This window comes from Typopeltis vanoorti, chromosome 1 (genome assembly GCF_054136105.1).
Source record: "Typopeltis vanoorti isolate ZY-2024b chromosome 1, IOZ_Tvanoo_1.0, whole genome shotgun sequence".
Lineage (NCBI taxonomy): Eukaryota > Metazoa > Arthropoda > Arachnida > Uropygi > Thelyphonidae > Typopeltis > Typopeltis vanoorti.
This window is the reverse complement of record NC_143549.1, coordinates 142,291,713-142,315,516: the sequence shown is the minus strand read 5'-3', so window position 1 is coordinate 142,315,516 and position 23,804 is coordinate 142,291,713. Positions and strand designations below refer to the sequence as shown.

The window sequence follows — 23,804 nt, the reverse complement described above, 5'->3', positions numbered from 1 at the left end:
AGCGCAGAATGGCATCCAAAATAACTTTTAAAATATGTCTCCACTTTTCCTTTTCTTTTAAAATTGCTTCTTGTAATTGATCGTCTATAAAACCACCTTTCTTAATTGTTAATTCGAAAGTTTTCCATTCGACGTAATTTTTTTTTATGATATAATGAATTTTCGACGTTGTAACATAGGATTCAAATGCTGGCAGTCTCGAAACTCCGCTGAATGTCCGTACACTCTGATTTTTTACAAAAAGAATACATAGAAAACAGAACAGTGCATCTTTTCGCGTGCAATATATCAACCAATTTCTGATTACTTGTTCTCCGTTTGACATAGTTTTTACAAACCATTTTTTATCAAAATGCCGATTTTCTGTATCAGGATAAACACTTATATTATCGCACAACTCGGGTCCATGTTGAACAAATATTTTTATGTTAATATTGGTTTTGTGCCATGTTGTGGGATCATTAAAATCTATTATTTTTGCATTATCAATATTTTCTAATTTAACATCCACCATATAATTATCATTATTACATTGCTTCTCGATTTCCTGCTTTTGATATTCAATTGTGCTTTTCTCTTCTGTTTCAATTTCACATGAAACATGACTACTTGTAGAAGACAGATTTAATTCGGTTGTTAAGCTTGAATGAACTAGAGGGGTAGATGATTTTTTTAATAAAAATATCAATTTTTTTCTTCATATTTTCAATCTTCTGTTCTCTTATTTTTTTAAACTGTGCACCGGAAAGTTTTTTTGGTGACATATTACTCTAGAAGTGTTTTTTAATTTAAATTTGTGTTTTTATTAAGATAATTATTTATAGTACTTACTCAATATGCCAGTATGTTGTATATAAACAAAATTGTCTTTTCCAGTATCTTTTGTTCCACAAAAGAGCGAAAATATCTAACAATAATTACGACACAGCAACAGCACAACTGATCTTATGAATGACAACAAGACTAATAATAATCACATGATTTTTGAAATTCTCTTATCTACAAAAAATAGAGACGAATCGAAATATTGAAAGTGGGAAGATTGTGATTTTCATTGGATTCTGGGTTTGATGGGTGTAAATAAGGGCTGGAGAATAATTTTTGTGGGTGGATGAGTCATGAAACGATCGATTCAGGTAGATGGAATGATATCGAAGGAGGTCATAAAGAGATTAAAATTATAACATGGAAGGTAATAAACTTGGGATGAGCAGATAGACACATTAGGAGGATAACGGAAGAGTGTATTAGATTATCTATGCAAATATTTAGGATTAGACGGGAATTTGGAGATACAAAATTCTACGAAATCATAAAATGGAAAAATACCTTTATTAATAGTTAATAATGCGACGAAATAATTTACTTGAGACAAAAATGAGAACAATTGCAAAGAAATGTTATGTTCAAGTGGTTCAAGTTGTGATGTTAGGCGCTGTCGTTGCCATCTAACTCGAGACGAATTGGAACTCACCGGCGTTACCAAATGTAGCAGAATTACGCTGTGTTGCAGAATTTGTATGTCTAAAGCGACGTATTGCCGAAATTTAAAAACATAATATAAAATAGCGGACTTTTATATCTATTTATTTATTTTTAACGATTTTTACTTTTTGCGCCCCAATCCTAGTTGCGCTCGTGGCGAGCGCCTCTTTCGCCACGCCCTCGTTACGGCACTGCTATCACGTGCTGCACAAAAACCCTTCACCATTAGTGTATGGGCAGATATCGTCGCTGATGGTTTAGTCAGCCCATACTTGTTACCACCCCGACTGGACTCCCAGAAGTATCGGACCTTTCTGGAAGAAGTTCTGCCGGATGTACTGAACAATGTTCCAATGACTGTGTGTCGGCAGATGTGGTTCCAACACGACTGGGCTCCAGCCCATTTTGGCATTTCTGTGCGTCAGTATTTGGACAGGTCCTTTTGGGCTCGATGGATTGGGCGTGGTGGACCCGTCGCATGGCCCCCACGTTCACCTGATTTATCGAGCATTGATTTCTTTCTGTGGGGAACCCTTAAAGCCATGGGGTACGAAACTCCTGTTGCCTCTGACATGGACCTCGGGGCAAGAATCGCCATCGCCGCTGCTAATATCCGGGAAACTCCAGGTATTTTCGAAAATGTACGGCAATCAATGCGTCGTCGGTGTCAGGTATGCATCACTACTAATGGTTCTAACATTGAGCACCTGATGTGAAACCGTATCATATATCCAACTACTATTGAACTATTCAGTTACGCCTAATAAAGTTTTTTTACACTACTTGCTGCCTTGTGTTATTTTTGTATCATTATGTGCCTGTTAGTGGCGTTTCTGATCATGCTTTCTTATGTGAATATGGTTGATTTTGATGTTCTCTACCTCCCCTCAAAGTTTGAGCGTGGAATTTTGAACTAACATGTATATATATATATTATGTGACATTTCACCCCTAAACGAGCGAGCGCGCTCACGCGCGCAAGCACGCACACACACACTCATGAAAGATTGAGAACTTATAGTACATTTAACATAAGTGGAGCGAGGTTGTTTTTTATATTCTTTTTTCTTTTTTTTAATTAGCTGTTTCTTACAAGATCTGTAAACTCTGCTCTGGATACTAAACTTGGAACTTTTTCAAACTACCTACAGTAAGTTGATCTCACACCAGGCGATGAAATTCATCTTCCACAAATATCCATGCTCATAACGAATCGCAGGCTGTGTGACATAAAAGTGACATGTTTGCGGTTGTTTTGACTTACGGCTATGAAGTTATTGTATTAGTCTCTAAATTGCGTGGGTGTTCTGCTAACGGATTTGTCTATTTTTCGAGATGAAAATCCCGAATTTCCAGAAGGAGAAACTCTGCCATCTTCCTATGAGACCGCCAATTCGCCTTCAAATGAGAGAGAGAGAGAGAGAGAGAGAGAAAGGGAATTATACAGTTTCGTTCGTCCTGCCTGCGATTTGAAGTCAGGTCTTTCTAACTGAAGAGCATCGTATCAATTGCGCTGCGGAGGATTCGACGTGACCTGAAAAAGACAATGGTTATTCTCTAGGGCAGAATTTCCAGAATACTCACTGGAATACTCACATTTTACTCACTGGAACTTGGTGTATGGATTTATAACATTTCTTCAGTGGACTGTCATTCGGGGCAAAAAATGTAATGTCGGATTTAAGATTTTGGCGGTTGTGGATAGTAGTTTTTAGTGTGCTTATTCTATTCATACTTCAGTACAGCAATCGAATGACTTCGGTCGAATCCCAGTATGGGGTACAATGAGCGTTTATAAGAGTATTTTCTGCGGATCTGGGTTCTCCTTCCGCAAAATACACAAATCAGCCAAATAACGCAGTTAATAGGTAACATATACTGGTCTCATGGACCTACTTGTCTCTGCTGTAATTCTATCGAAGCCAATTAACATTTCAAACTATTCTTTAACGATGTATAGTATAATGATACGTCAGTCATAGATAATATTCAATAAAAATTTATTTTCGCAACTGTACAGTATAATAATTAAATTAATATTGCTGCCTAAAACAGATATTTGGGACCTTTCCTTTATAAATATTCCACTGGATCGATATTAAGGATCGTTGTGATAATTTGAACTCCTCTTTATTATTCCTTTATCATACTGTTTAAAACAAGGTAATTGAAACGAATTAGATATTGTCCGTATACATTAATTAATTTTCAATAGTGTCTGATTGGAGATCAAGATAGTCCTGGATATTTGGAGGAAGAGGAAGTCTACGAATTCCATCGGGAAGTTGCCAGTTTTCATAAAGGCGATTCCTAATAACATATCGACAAAAGTGCGCAAGTTCACAAGGGTTCAAATATCGCTGTTTAATCATGGGCGCCCAATAAACTGTCTTGTTAAGAAACTGCCTTGCGGTGAACTCCCAGAATGGTTTTTGAAATTTTCTTTTCCTCATTATCTCGTAATTGATAACCGTTTGCAAAAATCCCAACGATAATTGAGGAGCAACGCGCAAGATATAATTAGCACATCTTATACACTCTGGGAATTCTGCAATTGCCATCTCTTCATCCATGTAATCAAAAGTAATTTCATCTAAAGGAACATCTCCAGGATCAGGAGGTTCTCGAAACAGTTTTTGAAAACAAAACAAAACGAAATGTGATATGTGGACTTCTGAAGTTTCCGACCAATGGAACATGCGATGCAGTAATAGTTTGGCTCCATATCTTAGGACTAATAGCAATAAGCGAGGAGGCGACTGCAATCTGGACTCCAGTAGAAGTGCAGTATCACAGATAACATCAACAAATCGCATACCGTTATCGAACACTAGCTTGTTAGAATTTGCTATTCGAAGAAAATAGCAGACTGGAGATTCCTGCATTGATCGCTTACTGGGGACGGTATTTCTTGTCCATCTCCACAATACATTTATTTCATCGGGATATACTATCTCTTGATCTATAAGTTCCCAACAGTGGTCGAATTCCTTCATACACACTATTACTTGGACTACAAGATTCACACGACTAATATTCTTCCAGAAACACACCTTAGCTACAGAATAAACGACTTCTTTCCCAAATCGCCAGTTTTCAAAATTTCTGAAGCGGTCATTAAAGTCGTTTCCGACTTCGTTCTTCCACCTATAGTACAAATCCAGAACATTTCGGATGTAGTTCTCGTATTGAGATTGTTTGTAGTTTTGAGAAGAATTTAGTAGGATGTTTAGAACCGAACGAAGGTCTTCAAACAAATTTTCTGTGTATGTTGAGACCTCATCCATTATTGCATTGTACAGAAACATCAATTGCCATTTCATTATCACTACGTTAATTGTTCTTCCCACTTGTTTGGGCTATTGTTGCGAATATGGTAGCATTTCTCCCAGCAAAACATAACTGTCCCTAATACATCACCTGCTAATAATAATTATATTCCGCAGATTCGTTTAATTTTAACTAATTTAATTAATTGTCTTTGTGATGCTTCAATCTAGCTGGAAAAAAAAAAGTAAAGATCACTCACATTTTTATGAACAGTTCCTAAAAATGTAACTGATTCCTTTACGTATTAAATGGCCAGTTACACCATGGCTTAATAATATAGTAATAATACAGTGGTTTAGTCTATTGAATTTGGCTGTTCTTCTCTGTTCGATTTGTTTATTTTACAGGATGGAAAATCCAAGTTTTCTGCAAAAAAATATTCCATCTATTACTTCAATGAGATAATTTACTTTTAGTTTAAACAGATATGTAAACATCTTTCTCATTCTAGACAGAAATTAAACCAGGGTTTTTCGAAATGAAGACTAGCATCGCTAACGACTACTCTATGGAGGGATTTGATTAGTGGAGTAGCTAGGGGGTAGGGGAACGGTCCGCCCCGGGCGGTACTTTTTTTGGAGGTTTTCACGTGAGAACAATTTTATTTTTCGACGATTCTTTTATGTTAACTTAGTAATTTTTATTGCTTAATTAATAATTAGTTTTTAAAAACTATTCTTACAACTAAAATAAATAAAATATAAATATAACAAAACCGTTACATTTCCCTATCATAGTATAATTCAAATTCTTAAAAATAAAACAATAAAACACATGGCACGGCGATTAAGAACTATTCAAAACGAGTTTATAGACATTTTGGAAGAAAAAGTAAGCATTAACGTTATCGAGTAAGTAAAAGCAGTAAAGTATTTTTCTATGACAGTGTTTCTCAAACTTCAGATATCCACGTACCCCTTCTTAAATTTTCATTATTACCAGGTATCCCTTATCAAATAATAAATAAATCAAGTATATTTCATTGTAAATGTCTATTTTATTTGAATTTATATGTTCATGTAAACAAAAAATATGATTTATTTTTAATAGAACAAAATTTGGAATAGGTTCCTCTTCATTTCCCGTCCATGAAAATCCACATTTCAAGTAATTCATATCATACTTATGAAGAGTTTTCATCCTCTTCCTAGTTGGTTCTCTAGAGATGTCAGACGACACACCCTTATCAATTTCGTTTGATCCAGATGCAATATCAACGTTTTCTTGTTGTTTACAGCTGCTAGTATTTACTATATTGTTCTCTTTAGTGGGTTTTATAAATACAATCTTTAACCCATGATCCATACTTAAGAATTTGAAAGCTAAAGAAATTACCGATTTATTCGAATATAACTCGCACTTTTTTCCCAAAATCAAAGCTAAAATATCGTGGTGCTAGATATATGTGGGGATTTTTGGAAACTAAAGTTTTCAGAAAAATACTGCAAATGGTGTGACTTACTAAGAAGTTCCTACTCACTATCGCTACTTTTGACATCGAGAACAATTTCCTTGTGTTCATCAAAGTCATCTACCCAAATAGCTTCATCATCTTTCCCATTATTTCAAGCAAAAATTACCAGTAATTTACAAGACTTGAGATAAGTAGGGCAGCTACGAAGAAGTGCATATGATTGGTGCGGCATTAACAAAAGATCGCATTAGCATTTCAACAGTTGAGTTGAAATGCTAATTTTCTTCAACCCAATTCCATAATATCTGAAACACATTCACTATATAAATATATATTTCTTAATTTTAACACGTTCACGACAGAGTGGTGTCAAGCAAAACCATATGTTGCACTGGCAACATAGGTTTTGCTTGAGTCTATACAGCAGTTTCTGTTGGCTCAGTTGTCTCTAATTGCACTATTTGTTAAGAAATATAATGATTCCATGCGTTAATGATGCATAGACGAAAATTGCCACGTACCCCCTGAAGATGATATTCAACAGCACCCTGATATTTCTCATAAGGATCAAACGAGCCAAGTTTTACGCTACGTTATAATCGATGGAAATAAAGTGAAGGTTGTGGAATCCTTTGTTGAATTCATTGAAACAAAAGGTAAAACCGCCGAGAATATTTCAACTATGATTTTACAAAAATAAGAAAACGACAGAATTCATATTCAGAATTGTAGAGGACAAGCATATAATAACCATTCGACTGGCCTGACTGGCCGAATTGTCAGCGTATCCACTCTCCAGCCAAACGGCTGCAGTTTCGAATCCCTCCGTGGGCATGAATATTTGTGATTGTCTGTGAAAATACTAGTGGTGATAGTGGGTGGTAGATGATGTTGGTGTAGATAATCATGGTAGTTGCGGTTCGTTGTAGTTGGTGGATTGAGTGGTGGACACAGAGAGTTGTAGAGTAGGTGCCCTCTCTCTATGAATCCACGGGCTCCCTGCAGGTGTCACGTAATAATAATAATAATAATAATAATAATGCTGTGGTGGCTGGTCAACATACTGGCGTTCAGAGATGCATCAAGGAAATTAATGGAAATGCAGAATTTGTCGCATGTACAAATCCCTCGCTGAATTTGGCGGGTGTACATGCAGCTTCTGTTGCTGTGAATTCTGCTACCTTTTTTTTTTTTTTTTTGGAACTGTGGAACGTTTGTACACGTTTTTTTCTTCCTCAACCCATCGCTTAGATATTTTTGAATTCAGTCACTGATCGAAGTGTCAAGCGTGTAGTAGTAACTCGGTGGAGTGCATGGGGAGATGCTGTGAGTGTTGTAAAAAAATTACTCGAAAATCTTAAGTATTGTAGAATATTTAACTGGTGAAGAAGAAAATAGAGTTATTAGGTCAGATGCTGGCATGCTGCTTGTTGCATTACAATTGTTTTCCTTCCTGCTTGTCTTGTGAGAATCCATCATTCTAGAAATTAAAAACACATAAGTCTACCTCAGAACCAAAGAATTGAATATACAACAATGTGACATAAACCTCCAGGAGTCTCTATTTTCAGTTAAAAGCATTTTTAACTGAAAATAGGGACGAATTAGTTAACAATTCAGTAGCTTACGCCAAAGAAATTTGTGATAATCTGGGAATAGTCATGGATCCTCGGTGTATAAAGAAGAAAATAATGGCAGGTGTAGAATCACGAGATGCTGAATTGTCATGCGAAACTGAGTTGAGAAGAGAAATGTTTTTTCACTGGACAGAGTGATCCAAGAAATCACCACGAGATTTCAACAGCTTCATGTTCTGGCAAAAATATGCCTTCCTTATTCTATCGAATCTTTTGAATGATAAATACGAATGTCAACTAAATCATGTCACGATGACATTAATAAGGAAGAGTTCCTCGTTGAGAGAAAAAGACTTCAGAGTTTTATTTCTGTTGTTGCTATGCAAGACGAAACAGAGGCGTGGAAGGACGGCCCCCTTGAACGTTTGCAGTTTACTCTAAAATATATTTTCGAGAACTCAGTTCCAAATATTGTAATACTACCGCAAATTTTCCTCACAATTGCTGTAAGTGTTGCTAGTTGTGAGAGGAATTTTTCTAAATTAAAATTAATTAAGAATTACCTAAGATCTACAATGAGTACCTTGCGTTTAAGAAATCTTGCCATACTGTCTATAGAACAGTAACTGAATGATAAAACAGACTTCGATAATGTCATCGACGATTTTGCTAACAGAAAAGCAAGAATGTTGGAATTAAAGTTTTACTTCAAAGATAAACATAGTTTTTAATTTATTTCCCTATACGTCGTTTTGATTTTTGTAGTATTTTTGGTGTATACTGAGAGGGGCAGCAAACTCAGGGACCGCCCCGAGCGGCAAAAGCTCTAGCTACTCCACTGGATTTGATACACAGGTATGTTTTCAATTTCAACATGGCAAAACTCTCTATTGCAAAATGAATTAGTGTTATCAGTGACTAGTGTTATCAGTGCTAATTCTCGCCACTTTGTCGAAGTGCAAATACAAAGTATCAGACATGTATCACCAGTAATAAATTATTTATGATGTACTAAAGAAATTTCATTCCTTCAATCAAGTCTCCGATATTCAGTTTGTCCGTAGCTAGAGCTGCCTATGAGGAGGAGTCAATGGATACTATCTGCTATGTTTCCATTGACTCATAGCGGACGTGACATCATGGCAAAAAAGTCGAAATCCTAACAGATAAGAAAGAAAAGTATACTTACTCCATGAATGGATGCATAAAGTTTCAAAGATGTTCGTTGTGCATTTCAGGTTTTGTTTATCTTTTTTTTTGGGGGGGGTATTAATTTTTTGGAATTCCGAAGTCAAAAACCTATTGGGAAAAAAATTATCTTTTTTATAAAGTTTTCCCGTTCAAAGAAAAGCAGAATAAATATCTGTTCAGATAGTGCTCCGTGAAAATAAAGAACTTTGCTATTAAAAATTGGTACGATAATAATGTTTTGCTTGTGCTACTATTTTTCCGCCATGGAGAACAACCTTAAATGTTTCTGTGGTGCAATGCCATTTCTGTCACTACTTAAGATTCCTACTTTCTAAGCGTAGAAAGTACGAATGGAGCCTATGTAGCTCAGTGGAAGTGACGCGTACGTCCACAGTATTAGGCCGGCAGAAGAAAGAGCATTCGATTCTAGTCGCTGACTAGAAGATCTTTTGCTGAACCTTTCTTCGAGCATTCCTGAGTTATTCGATCCCTGGCATGTGCAAGCGGGTTATTTCTAGCGGAAACCCACACTATTTCAATCAATAAATATATCTTGTTAATGGCGATACTGCACAATTGCTTCTCCTCACTGGATGTGATGTATAATCAGTATAATAGTCTTTAGCCAGCTATTTCTGACTGGCTCGCAGTTGGGATTGAACTGTTACTCGGTCTCCAAAAGTTAAACAGGGCGAAAACAGCCTCAACGGTTCCCTATAAGGGAATAATAGGCATTAAAAGATAGAAAGTATGAAATCGGCTGAAATTTAAAAACGCTTCGTGGCTGACATTTTTTTTTATGATTGTTACGAATTTAATATCCGTCTGAAATTCCACCAACACACATAGCATAGCAATAGAAGCAACAACGAAAATGTTAATTAAATAGTTGCTTCTGATTTTAATGAAAAATGTTTTTGGCCAGCCTGGTTGGCTGAGTGGTTAGCGTATCCATTCTCCAGCCAAAAGGCTGCGGGTTCGAATCCCACCATGGGCATGGATGTTTGTGATTGTCTGTGAAAATACTAGTGGTGCTGGTCAATGGTAGATGGTGCTGATGTAGATGATGAAAGTAGTTGTAGTTGGTGGGTTTGAATGGTGGTAGTAGAGTGAGAGTTGAGAGTAGGTGCTCTCCCTCGATGAGTATTTGGATTCCTTGGATGTGTTATGGAATAATAATAATAATAATAATCTCTCCTCTCAATATGTGGCTCAGTGTTTAATATATGAGTTTATTTATGATAAAGGTTTATTTATGAATCTGTAGTACATTCATACTGTGGGTGAGTTAAAGATTTCCCTCCCCTATTTTTATTGATTTTTATATATTTTTTGTATTTTTTATTTATTTTTACTGGGTCTGGAAACCCTACTCTAGAGACCAAACATGGAACTTTTTCAAGCCACTTTAGGCCTCTAATAACTGGAGAGGTTGTCCACACTGGCGATGAAATCCTTCTTGTACCTAAAGATATTCACAAACATCCATGCCCAAGGTGGGATTCAAATTCGTAGCCTTTTGGTTGGAGAGCAGATAAATTAACCGCTTACCAACCAGGTCTGCATGAGATGATTTTAGACTAGTACGGACTATGTTGCAATTAATGAAGAACAAATCCGGAACTCTTTCAATTTAGCATTGAAATAATAATAATAATAATAATAATAATAATAATAATAATAATAATAATAATAATAATAATAATAAATGTTTTTTTGCTTTATACAAAAGTTGACAAACCCATGTCTGCTGTTTAATACTACAAAGTTCACGAATTTACAAAAATGAATATCGAAGGCAAAAAATTGCTTGCTTATGGTATATACAGCAAATATATTGATCATTCTACCAATTAATATAAACTGTTTCGTACAACAGATATGTTAACGCCAATTGTTCAATGTAGTTCAAAATTGAATTTGATTGAGAGATTTCTGAAATATCCCCAACACTAAATTTCACCAAAATCTATCAAGCAGTTCAAGAGATGAATGATGCAATCCAGAAAGATGCACTGCAGACGCCATTATTGGCGTCTGCAGTTCATTTGTCCTATAAAGCATTTGCTTACTGTTTGTTGATAATGAAGGCCAAGTAAAAAGTAGTTTTTAGTTTCATGTTTAAAACCAAATAAGAATTTGGATAAATAAGTGATTTCTGATAATAAATTATAGCTACTGTCAGTTTTAGTGAAAGATACCCGGGCTCTACCCTGGATAATACATAAATAAGTAGAAAGAGAGAAATGAGCGATGTAGCTGCAAGGTATAAATCATAACTGAGAGATTCTGTGAGTGTTAAAAGTAATTTTTCTATCAATAATAATGATATCTGGCATGGCAAAAGAGTTTTTTCTCCTGGAAACTCGGGTTTTTTCGTCCCATAAATTCAAGAAAATCAATCCTATACCTACACCATTTCAGACAATGACATATTGTGTGTTAGAGTTAGGGACCACGAGGTGGCAACACTTGTCAGTCGTCTCTTCATCGGATGCCTCTTATAATAATTGTTAGTCTTGGCCCGGCTATCATTAATTGGCTACCGGGTCAGACTGAACTGCTCCCTCAGTCTCCAAAAGTTAGAGAGCTGAAGCAGACTTACCTACTCTCAGATAATAAAAGCCATTAGGTGATATTTATTCAATAAAAAATTTTTGAACTTTGCCTTACCTTACTTTACCTTTCTCCTCAACTAAATTTTTTAAAAAAATAACCTAAAATACACCATGATTGTTGATGTCCTTTCTCTTAATCATATCAAGATTGCTGAAACAGATTTAATGCGCAAGGATAAAGAAGCCACAGGCGCTACTTTAGTTAGTGAGTCAAGTAGTAAATAATAATGATGATGATGATGCACTGCATGGGCGTCCGCAGAGTGGGGTGGGGGACAAACGGGTCTCTTCCTCTCTGGGATCTACTTGTGAAAAAAAATTAAATAATTAAATAAAAATGTATTGATGTAAATTATTTGTGTCCAAGCTTTTTCCCCCCTCTCCTGGAAAATTTTCTGTGCATGCCCATGATGCAGTGGTACTTCGTGTATGTTTTTCAATGAAAATGCCTTGTCTCTTCACAAGAACTAAACGAATACTTATTTCTATTCTCAAAGACTGGTTCTTTTGAGAAATTATAGATGATAGCATATAAGATTGTCAACCGAAGTTCACTCTTCAGATATACAAATTTTCAGAATCCATTTCGAAATTGTGCAGATAGAGGACGTTGATGACTACTTAGTAATACAATGTCAATAGAACCTGGCATTATAAATGTCAAGTCCGGAGATCAATAGCACGAATAGTGTTAGAAATCAATAGCATGAATGATGTAGAAATTAGGCTGAGGAAGTTTATAGACAATCACAGTTGACAGAACAGTAATGGGAACTGAAAGAAAAGACTATTGAAAGTGTCCGAAAATCCGCTACGCATTTCGACAAAGAAACAAGTGAATTCGTGGTAGATGAAAGGAAGGAGAAAGGAACGGATGGAAGGACACTATTTGATGTGTCACCAAGCCACGTGTATCGAAAAGATTATCTACCACGTGAAAAACATAACATACGCTGGCCTCTCTCTCTCTCTCTCTCTCTCGATAATGAGAGAGAGAAAGAGAGATTCAGTGTGTGCGTGCCAAAAAGAAAGAAGGATAAGGAGTCTATTCCCGTCGTAGGAAGCACGCAATTCTACCGTCAGTGTTCAGAATTCGTCAACAGATCACCTAATAGTTTATCTCACGTAACTTTCGATAGTTTTCGATCTAAGAACTTTCCAAAGGAGAAATAAAGAAAAGAAGTCTTAAGATCTCGGAAGTATTTTTAATCTGCTCCTCTTTGTCGAAACAGGTATACGAACGACTGGTCTGTTCGAGAGGGTGGCTTTTCAGACTTTCACTTATCATCCAATCCACACATGTTGAATTGAGCGTGTAGAAAAGAGAGTGGATGAGTGAGAGTAAGGGAGAGGGAGAAAGATAGCCTGCGATGGACTGTCACAAAATACTGTGCATGATGCTCATGTATATAGTCGTGACGGCGACCCAACACACTAACGCTCCGAACAACGATTACGTCTTTAAAGCAAATATCGTCGGCATTTTCGTGTCGAAATCGGAGCTTCCGGTGAATTTAGAAGTCGTGAAGCCTGCCCTATTATTGGCCACGAAAATTGCTAACGACCGCTATCCGAATATTAAATTTAACGCAGTTTTCCGTAACAGTTCGACTTCGTGCACAGCCAACTTTGCCGGTGCTTTGGCTGCTGAGGAATATTACTTGCGTGGAGTGAACGCTTTCGTCGGACCAGCTTGTAGTTTGGCCCTTGATCCTGTAGGGAGAATGGCAGCCTATTGGAACATTCCGACGTACACGGCTGGCGGAATCGACTCCTTGTTCTCCGAGAAGAAAATATTCCCGACTCTCACTCGACTTTCTTTCTCCTTGGATCGAGTTAGCAACTTCATCAAGAAGATCATTATCGAGTTCGATTGGCACCACATCTTTCTTATGGTTGATGAATCCGAGTTGACGGAACAACTCATGAAGAAAAGTATCGTGGAAGGAATTAAGGAGGATGCAAACTACCAGATCCAGTTGACAGTAAAAGAATTCTCCAGGCAGCAGCCTTTTAACCTTACCAAGCTCTTACTGGACGGATCAAGGGAAGCAAGAGGTACGATTCTGTACGCTATATGATTGTTTAGACGATGATGCTTCCCTTTTAGCATCGTTAGTATTATTATTGGATTCAAATAGTTTCTTTTTACCTTGCTTTCAGTTTTTATTTTAATTGCTGCTGGAGAAATGGTCCGTGAAATTCTTCTGGAGGCTTACGCCCTTCATATGGGGAATGGAGAGTATGCATTCCTGAGCGTAGAACTCATAAAGAATAAGCAGACCTATGGCGACTTCTCGTGGTATCAAGCTGGAGATAATAGGAATAAAGTAAGCAACTGTTTTGTATTCCTGACTATCATTTATATACAGTAATACATATCGTTCATATTATTCCTCTTCGGAAATGATTATTTCATTATTTACTAATAACAGAAAGCTCGCAAAATGTTCGAAGCTCTGATGGTCATTTCCGTCCGCGTACCAATCAGTGATGAATACGTGCGTTTTGTTCGTCAGGTTATATCACTGGCTGAATCCGAAAAAGGATCGAAAGTGGATTCCAGTCAGGTAAGTATTTCTAATTTGCAAAATCCACAGATACTGTCGTATGTTTTACCCCTAGGAAATAATTCCTCTTCCCAAAAATAAATAAATAAAAATCATACATCGCTCGCTTTTTACGCAAAGTAATATGAAAACAAAGGAATCACACGTGCATAGTACTGCCAGATGCTTTTTCAGGATCTTAAGACCCGCCAGTTTAACGTTGAGATTTTGCTGTCAAGTAAGACAATAATAATTACTTATTTTACGCATAGGCCCACCTGCGTTAAAAGTCTGTTTACATTGTAAACGTCTTGGATCTCTAAAACCTTTGGTGTTCTTTGAAGTCATGTGCTTTCACCAGGACGTTAAAAATTTAATTAATGAGATTGATAATGCATTTCCAGCTTTCGGTCAAAAAATAGTAGCTTGCCGCTCTGGTCATTTTCGTTTCAGAAAACAGGGCAATCTCTCTCTCTCTCTCTCTCTCTCTCTCTCTCTCTCTCTCTCTCTCTCTCTCTCTCTCTCATATGGGCGTTGTAATAATAATAATAATAATAATAATAATAATGCCGCACTTTGTGCTCTCGATTTTTGTTTCCAAGGTAGCGCCCTGGCACTATTTCTTTTAGGACTACACCCCTGAATAAGCGGTGCTTATTCCTTTTCTACTGTAGACAAGTGTTAAGTAATTAAGTAATATAATACATTAAATTACAGGTCGTTCTCATAACCCATTATTAAACTCATATTCGTAGTTTGAAGATTTTAGGTAGGTATTTCGAACTTGTTGGTAATATCATTGCATTACGTTACAGGTAAATCCGCTGACTGCAGCTTTCTACGACTGCGTTTTGATGTATGCCTGGTCGTTAAACAAGACATTGCATGAAGGGGGAGATCCCAATGATGGAAATATGCTGGCTAAGAGACTTTGGAACACCACGTTTCTTGAAGGTAGGTCGAATCCCGGTTAAAATCCCGTTGAAATAACTGCTTATAATATTCCATTCAGAAAATGGATTATTAAGAACACTATTTAATAAATTATTTAAAATCCATGATGACTTTTTTTTTCACTTGAGAATTCAAAGAAAATTTAAAATATTAAATTTAGAACATTTAACTTATCGTTATTCAGTGTGAAGTATGGCTTAAATAACTGCCTACTCCCACCGCCAGGCGGTGGCAAAAAGAAGTGCTAATATTGATGTAATCCCCAACGAAGTCTTTTGCTTAACACAAAAGTACGTTAGGTTAAGGAAAAAAGACTTATTGGTTCTCTAATAATAATTATTATTTAAAATTTTGTAAAGAAACATGCATTAATTCAAATTCTGCCCATGGAATAAAAACTTTAGTTGTATCTATGTGTGTGTGATTATTTCGATTATATCATATTTATCCGTAATTTTTGTATTTTTTTGTCAACATAACACCAACTAGGCCTGACGGGCGACATTTATATCAATGAAAACGGTGATCGTGAAGCCGATTACAGTCTGAATGATCTGGACCCGGAAACAGGAGTGATGAGGGTAAGTAGTATATTAAACGTTATACCTCAAGGTTTTGTACCTCATAGGCTGAATGTTTCCAAGTGAAACTATTGCCCTATAAAGGTTTTTTAAGCTTGGTTATAAAGTAAATTATACTATACAAGAAATTTTATGTTTGTTTTAATCTATTACTTAAACATAAGTAAGTAAAGTTTGACGTGAAGTATCTTTAACTGGCCTATTTGTATAAAGGCTCTTGTACGATGCATGACGTGGGATACGTTTATAAAATTACCGCTAATAATCTCGTCATCTGCTGGATCCGAATATAAAGATTTGATGATCGAAAATAGACTCAGTCATTCACCTTGTATGCAATAGCTGAAGTAAGTGCACATTAGGGAGAAGTATTCTTTCAGACCAGGTACATTTGGTGTGTGTGTGTGTGTGTGTGTGTGTGTGTGTGTGTGTGTGTGTGTGTGTGTGTGTGTGTGTGTGTGTGTGTGTGTGTGTGTGTGTGTGTGTGTGTGTGTGTGTGTGTGTGTGTGTGCAAGCGGCTTACTCTCTGCTCCGTTGGAAACCTATTCTGACCACTGCTAAAAATAATTCGGTTGAAATCGATACTCAAGAAGTATCCGAAATTTCGATAGGTTTTTCAAGGTAGTTTTATCTGCAATTCAAGAATCGATCAAGTTATCGATTTAAGATTTTTTTTATGTCCATAAAGCACAACCTCAATTGAAATCTTTCTCATTAGCTTGTGGAGTACATTTGAGATTAGCTAATTTTAATTTATTTTATTCTAATTATAAAAGTTTCTCATATTGATAAAGGAGTGACGTTTTGATAAAAGTAACAATTTTAATAGTACATAGGGAGTAATATTGGTATTAAACGGAAGTATTAACTGTTCCATATACAGAATTTTCTTTTAGATACTAATAACATATGCTAGCCTCGAGTCTACTGCTTCATGGATCTACTAGTTTTTAGAAAGTTTTCTCTTAAAAGGGAATTAAGTTAAGATATTTAATATTTTTGCTACTTAAAATGTATGTCTGTTTATATTCTTTTTTGAAACATCCGCACGCGAAACAGTCATCCATCTTCAATTACTTCTAATGATTTATGATTTGATTTATGATTTGAAATGTTCTTTATACTTTCTGGTAGGTGGCTTCATTTGTGACAAAACATTCACTTTGCTGCTGAATAACTTTGGATTCTATGGTTCAGTTTGGTTACGATTATCGATGGTCCTTCAAGTGATATAATATATACTTTATACAGAGATATAGTTACATTCTAATTTAATGATTTCGACATTTTAGTTCTTAGGTTATAGAGGGTAGAGCCTCCTTAGCTCAGTTGGTAATGCTTCGGTTGGAAAGCTTTAAATTTGAATAATTGTAGTTAGCGGTCTCATACGGAGATATGATTTTATCACAGAAACTCAGGTTTTTCATTCCATAAACTACCAGAAGAAGCTGCACATTTTCCAGACACAAAATACGGCGAGTGTCCGATTATCGATATTTTTCTTTTGGAACGGATTTAAAAAAAAAAAAAAAAAAAATCGCCATCAGATCTACATACCATGTTTTCTATATCAAGCTTTTTTTTTTTTTTCACCTGAAACGAGTGAAATTTTGATACCACTTCTTAGTAACTTGGGAGTAAAGCACTGAAATATCAAGATGTCACGAAATACCCCAGAATTGATATTAACATAGAATGTAAACTCAAATATAATTTTTTTCAATCCAACTAAAATCATAAACTTTAAAGATGGATGACTGTGTTTCGCGTGCGGATGTTTCAAAAAAGAATAATATTAGATCGTCAAATTTTCATTTCGTATTATGCGAGATTGTAAGATATATCGTGCAGATAGCGCCAAAGGCGGGGCTGTTAGCACTGATGAGTATGTAAGAGACGTGTAGGGCTCAACAAATACGCTCGCCCACTCGCATGTAGCAAGTAGATTTTGCCAGGTGGTCAGTAGCTGCAGACTGGACAAAATAGAATTTTTTAAAAAAATTAATAATAAAAAATAACTGCATAAGCAAAATCTTTTTTAATTTTATAAAATACTGGGTCATGTAAAGGTACTGAAAAATGATGGGTCATGTAAAGGGCCATCCGTTAAGTAACAAAAAGTAGTGTAATAAATAATATTTTCCATAGAATTAATATTGTTTTTTATTGTTCTTATTATTTATTGACTTCTCCTTCTTGGAAGGTTCTCACACAAAGAAAAGGCTCTCCAAGCAACAATAGAACACCTTAGTACCATTAATCACTTTTCTGGAAAATATTGACTTAGTGGGACATATCATTAAAAAAATAATAATAAAATAGGGAAAAGTACGTTTTTTTGCATGGCGAGTATGATTTTGCATAATTTGTCGGACCCTGGAAATGTGCATGCTTGGATGTTTCTAATTTTGAAATATATTAACAATAAAATAATTAACAATTAAAATAATGAGGGATTTATTATTCCCTTAAGTTAATATATTAACAATGTTTATTATTAAAATGTATTTTAGTGGCTTATTATAATTAAAAAAAGAAAAAACGCTGACGCTTTTTTTAACATCCCTATAGAGAGTAAGCGAGGCCGTTTTAGTCCTATCAGATTTAATAATTTATTTAATATAATTTTTGAATTATTTACTCGCTATCCCACAAAATAAAGGAAAAGCGATGGTAAAGAACCTGTTCAAAGGAAAGCAAAACTAATGAATAAAAAAATAATAAGAAAAAGAAAAAAAGTTTACGAATTCGAATGCGAAACTTCGTATCATTGAACAAGTAACTTTATTTTAATTTAATTAATTTATTTATTTATATTTTGGAGTCACGTCCAAAATACATTTTTCATTTATTGTTTTTCAAATTTTTTAAAAAATTTTAATTATTTTTTATTTATTAGTAATTAGTAATTTATTTTATATGCATATTTTCTTGAACAACTCAAGGTTATGAACCTTGAGTTGTTCAAGAAATCATCTTTTTTTTTTACATATTCTTTACTTATTAAAGAATATGTAGACTAATCTAAATACCTGTATAACAAGCAACATGCGGTCATGGACTTTAATTTTTACAGTACATTAAGCAGGGTTATTCCCGAAGTGCCAAGATTCCAATTTTAGAATATGTTTGGTCTTCTGGAATAGTCGGAAGACCAAACTCTTGGCCCACCTCTGTTACCAGTGTAATAAAGGTTCTTGACATTTCGTAAGTAAGATGGTCATAAAAATAAATAAATTAATTAATTAAATTAATAATAATAATGTTGAAAATTTCGACACTAAACATCTTCACTCTCTTTCTTTCTCAGCGAGATTATTTGTTCTTGTCTTTATTTCTAGCGTAGTTAGCTATTAACAAACGTGTTTCGTGTCCTTTCATCAATAATGTTTCCCTCCACAGCCTGTGTCAACATACTACGGAAGTCGACGATTATATGAGAAATTGGATAATGTCTTAATCCATTGGCCAGGAAACAAGGACGGACCTCCTCCTGATGTTCCCGACTGTGGTTTCACTGGAAATGCCTTGCACTGCTTAGTGAAAGGTAAAGAAAGTGTAAAATGTAGTTCATTAACCCTTCTTTTTATCTGTTTAGGAATTCGTTTAACGGCTGACTGACAAAGATATTGTATTACCAATTTATGCAGGGATCACTCCTCTCCTCTCAAAAGTTATGCTTTCGACATTATTTCATATCATAAACATATAAGTTGCTTCTGCAGATGTTGTATAATTATATAGAAAATAAAGGAAAATAGCTCCTATTCAAATTGTCGGATGCAACTAGGAATGCGAAATATAAGTCTGCAGACTTATTGATTTCGTCCTTTTAAACATCGTATGTTGCTATTCTGAAACTATTCCTCCCCCCCCCCTCCCCTCTCTAACAAGTCAGTCATTCCATTACTGCAATATCTTCCAAATATTGGAACGTCCCCGATCCCTTGATAGCCTGAATCGCACATAAGGAGGGAAATATCAAAATGGACTATTATCTCTGATAGGTTGTTAATTTGAACAAATAACAAGCATTGTGACTAAATAAGTTATAGTCTATAGCAATTCGTTTTCTTCGTAGTTCAGAAATAATAGAATAAAATAAATTACACCCTTTGAAGGGACATATCAGGAATTTGATCATGATGATGAATAACATAAATAAATAAATACATTTCCTACTGCTAAGATTTCTTGACATTCGTTTTATTTTATTATTTTTAGGACACGTCATATGACTACTATTTTTCATCCTTGGCATAGTGAAAATAAAATCACTCGGAATATAAATATATTTTGTTGCGTGTAACAATCCTACGAAAGATCTTGAGAAATTAGCTAAAAAGGAATTGCGTTTTGATGCATTTGTATTTTGTCATTCTGTTTACATCGCTCTCGATTTGAGGAGATTGAGAGTCACCATTTCATCCATAAATCTGCGTTTTGAGAAAATGTGTACATTGAATCAATTAACACTTTGTTTATTGTCTCCTATCACTAAAATTGAAATAAATATATGTTTTTTTTTTAAAAAATCATTTAAGAAAATGTTATTATTTGATCACCCATGTACTTAACATTATGGGACACAATAAAGATTTCAGTCAAATGGACGAGTTGGTGAAGGCTACAGAAAAGTAACCATTGTACTACTCATTGGCGCTAGAAAGAATAAATCATGGATATAATACTTACCGAGCAGCAAGCAGGCTTTTTTTTTTTTACTAGTTTGTTGTCAATATGCCCTTGCCTTCTATATTTTCATATTCGTTCTTGCCTTCTATGCACGGTCCTTAGATGTACCTCATAGTCGTTTAACTAATTAGCGTGTCTATCGGAGATGTTATGATTCTTCATTCTTTGTCTTCTTTTCTCATCAGTCATGTTTAAGCTGTTGATGCGTTTTGATTTTTTTTTACCTGTCGCACACCATTGTCAGTATTCCTGAGATACTCTTGCACGAGTATAGAAGGAAAACAGTTTCTTGCGATGCGCCCCTCCTCCGTCATTCGAAGTCAGTTAGGTTACAGTCTTGAATGTATTATACAGTCCTGGAGACATATCTAAATAACAAGATTCTACGGGAGTACCTCTTAAAGGCAGTTGACTGCATCTTGCTGGAGTCCATTTAACATGTGTTTAATACTTGGCCACTGAGTATCAGAGTGACAATTAACGATTGGAAACGAGATTCCTTACAAAGGAAACATCTAATATCAATACAGAATACTTTTCTGTCAATCCTATAATCGATATAAAATGGATGGATGTGGATTTTTGAAATAATTTAAGACTAATTGTAAAAAAAAAAATAATGAATCACTGTGTCTGTGTGCGTGTGTGTATGTATATAAACCACTCATTTATTTATTTTTTTTTATTTTAGAATCGCTTCCAATAGGATTTCAAATCATCATCGTTGCTGCATCCATCCTTTTGATCTCCTCTGCAATAGGTGTGGCTGTGTATAAGTAAGTATTTTACGGCAAGTAATTTTACGTCTATATTTATTAAACTTGAACTCATAATTCCAGATCTGTTTGAGATCTGGAATTATGATTAATTGAGTCTGATTAAGAGCGATGAACTTTATGCCAATAGTAATTATAAACCGTGTCATTTCATCCTACTGTATAATTTTTATGAGTAAATTAAAAATAACGCCAACGAAATAATATCTAAATATTTTAACTCCGAATGGGTGAGTGGTTAGCAACAGTTTTCCTTATTTCAGTAAGGCATTAGGTAACATTCGAAAAGGCAATTACGTGATATCGGGTTTCGAACCGCAAGCTGTTAGTTAAAGAGCAGATATGTTATCCACTCGACCAACCAGGCTGGAAGACAAGATGGCCAACGGTACCTTGCAATATACTATTGAAGCCACTTAGACGTTCAGTGGTTTTAATGAAGCAGAATTATTTTTTCTTAATTTATAAATAAAAATCTCATGAAGGAAAATGACCCTGGAATAGAAAGGTAATTGACACATTAAAATCCAGTTTGAGAAGATGGGGGACTTTTATTTTTAACTAAATTTGCATATTTCTGGAAAATCGTAGTTGAATGGATGAAAACCGCTTCGTAAAAGGTTTTCATCCTTTAGGCAATGAATTTTATTACCAATAGCTTTTCCACGTTTTTGGCAACAGTTGACCAATTCTTACCAGTTAACTGTCCATGATTTAGCCTCCCATTGTTCTGAAATATTGTACACTTGCGATATGTCAAGTGCGTATTAGAAGCTTTCGCATTCAAAAACGTTGATTCTTCGTGACAGTCTTGAAATAAAATCTTTTAACATCTACACACGCATTACACGAAACATCATCTTGAAAATCTGAAAGTACTGGTCATTAAGGAAATTAATATAATTTTTATGCTATCCACAATTACTAATTCTTCTTATAAGTGCGTTTTATTTCGAGATTATGCAAAAAAAACTGTCTAAAAGATATCGACAAGAATATCTTTATTGCTTTTTTATTTTTTTTAAAGCCTTATAAACTCAAGGAACTATACAAGCTCTTCCAGAGCAGGCTTTTACAAACATCAGTAGCTAAACTGGCATCCATTCATTTTAAACTTAAAACTATTTTCGGTATTATTTTTCCGTCATATACGTGAGGATAACTCGCTACTCCCGGTTCTGAAGCTTCTCGAAATTTTGGGGTCATCAATTTCCTGCTCTTGCTCTATCCTACACGATGTTACCAATATATGGGCTATGCTTTAGGGCTCCGATTTCAGGTTTTGAAAGTGATCGTCAATCCACTTAGCTTTTCGAGCTGCAATGAGTAACCTAATTGATAAATGTGGCCAGTGGCGATGGCTGGCTATCCACCTTGTGGTTAGTTTTTCCTAATTAAAGAAGGCAAAATATTCCTGTTATTGATTTCTATAATTATAGCAGAAATATCGATTAAATTTGAAATAGAAAAAAAATTCTATAGTATTTTGTTATATTAAAAGCAAAAAATCACATTACTCACAAAAGTAATTACAATTTATTTCAGGAAGTTAAAATTAGAAGCTGAACTAAAAGACATCTGGTGGAGAATATCCTGGGACGATATCGTATTCCCTAATCCTAACAATTTTAAGTCCACTGTGAGTTTCGCACCCAGCGAAGACGCAAAGTCAAGCTCTACGGTAAGAAACCAAAGAAAAACTCGGGCTTTATTTTATTTTATTTTATTTTTATCCAGTTCTCTGTGTATGAAGTTAATGAAATTAGTGATTTGGTTATCAATATAAGATGGGTGTCGGTAGAAGATTTTAGATAAGATTCAACGTCGCCTTGAGTTGTGTGTATCGGTTCATATACCTAACATAGGTAACCTTACTGTTACATATTTAACTTAGCATCTTCATAAACAAGTACAATAATAGCGATTGACTGTCTTTTCGATTAACAGACATTATGAAACGTTTTCATTTATCCAGACTTTTTTCTGGTTGCTGCCGGCTTAGTTGACAGATTGGTTAGCGTATTCACTCCTTCAACAGGCTATGGGAGCAAATCACACAGCCGGCATATTTTGTGAATGTGTTTAGGTTAAAGATGAATTTTACTGCTCCGATCATTGGAGGTTCGAAGTGACTTGAAACATTTCTGTGTTTGCTCTCTAAAACAGCGTTCCCAGATTATGTAAAAACATGTAAAATGTTAAAAAATAGTAATGATTAAAAAAACCTATATATATATATATATATATATATATATATATATATATATATATATATATATATATATATATATATATATATATATATATATATATATATATATATATATATATATATATATATATATATATATATATATATATATATATATATATATATATTCGAACCTGTAGTCTGTTAATTGGCTACGGTAACCACTCGGCCATCCAGGAGCCAAATAAAAGTGTCGTTTATATCCTTGTCTCAGAATATTGTTACTATTTCTACTCATTCTCAATATCATTTTTATTTTGTCTTTTATTTGTTGACTTGTTCTTATATTCTTCTATTTAGAAACCGTCTATAGCTACTGCAAATAGCCTATTGCCGGAAGTTAACATCGCTGGCGTCGTGGTGGGTCTATACAAGGTACGACT

General features: G+C 35.0%; 2 protein-coding genes across 2 annotated transcripts in view; both read left to right on the top strand.

The window, feature by feature from the left end:
- The first annotated feature begins 12,985 nt into the window (after positions 1 to 12,985).
- On the top strand, positions 12,986 to 21,174 carry LOC150110493 (atrial natriuretic peptide receptor 1-like). The gene is made up of 7 exons (XM_090399797.1): positions 12,986 to 13,673; positions 13,779 to 13,945; positions 14,051 to 14,185; positions 14,980 to 15,118; positions 15,608 to 15,699; positions 19,102 to 19,246; positions 21,086 to 21,174. The coding sequence occupies exons 1-7, from the start codon at positions 12,986 to 12,988 to the stop codon at positions 21,172 to 21,174; spliced, it is 1,455 nt and encodes a 484-aa protein (XP_090255923.1).
- Positions 21,175 to 22,492: 1,318 nt separating this feature from the next.
- LOC150110492 (atrial natriuretic peptide receptor 1-like) overlaps positions 22,493 to 23,804 on the top strand; it is a 28,744-nt gene continuing 27,432 nt past the window's right edge. Inside the window, 1 exon segment of the mRNA XM_090399672.1 lies at positions 22,493 to 22,549. Within this exon segment, the coding sequence (XP_090255798.1) occupies positions 22,493 to 22,549 (57 nt within the window).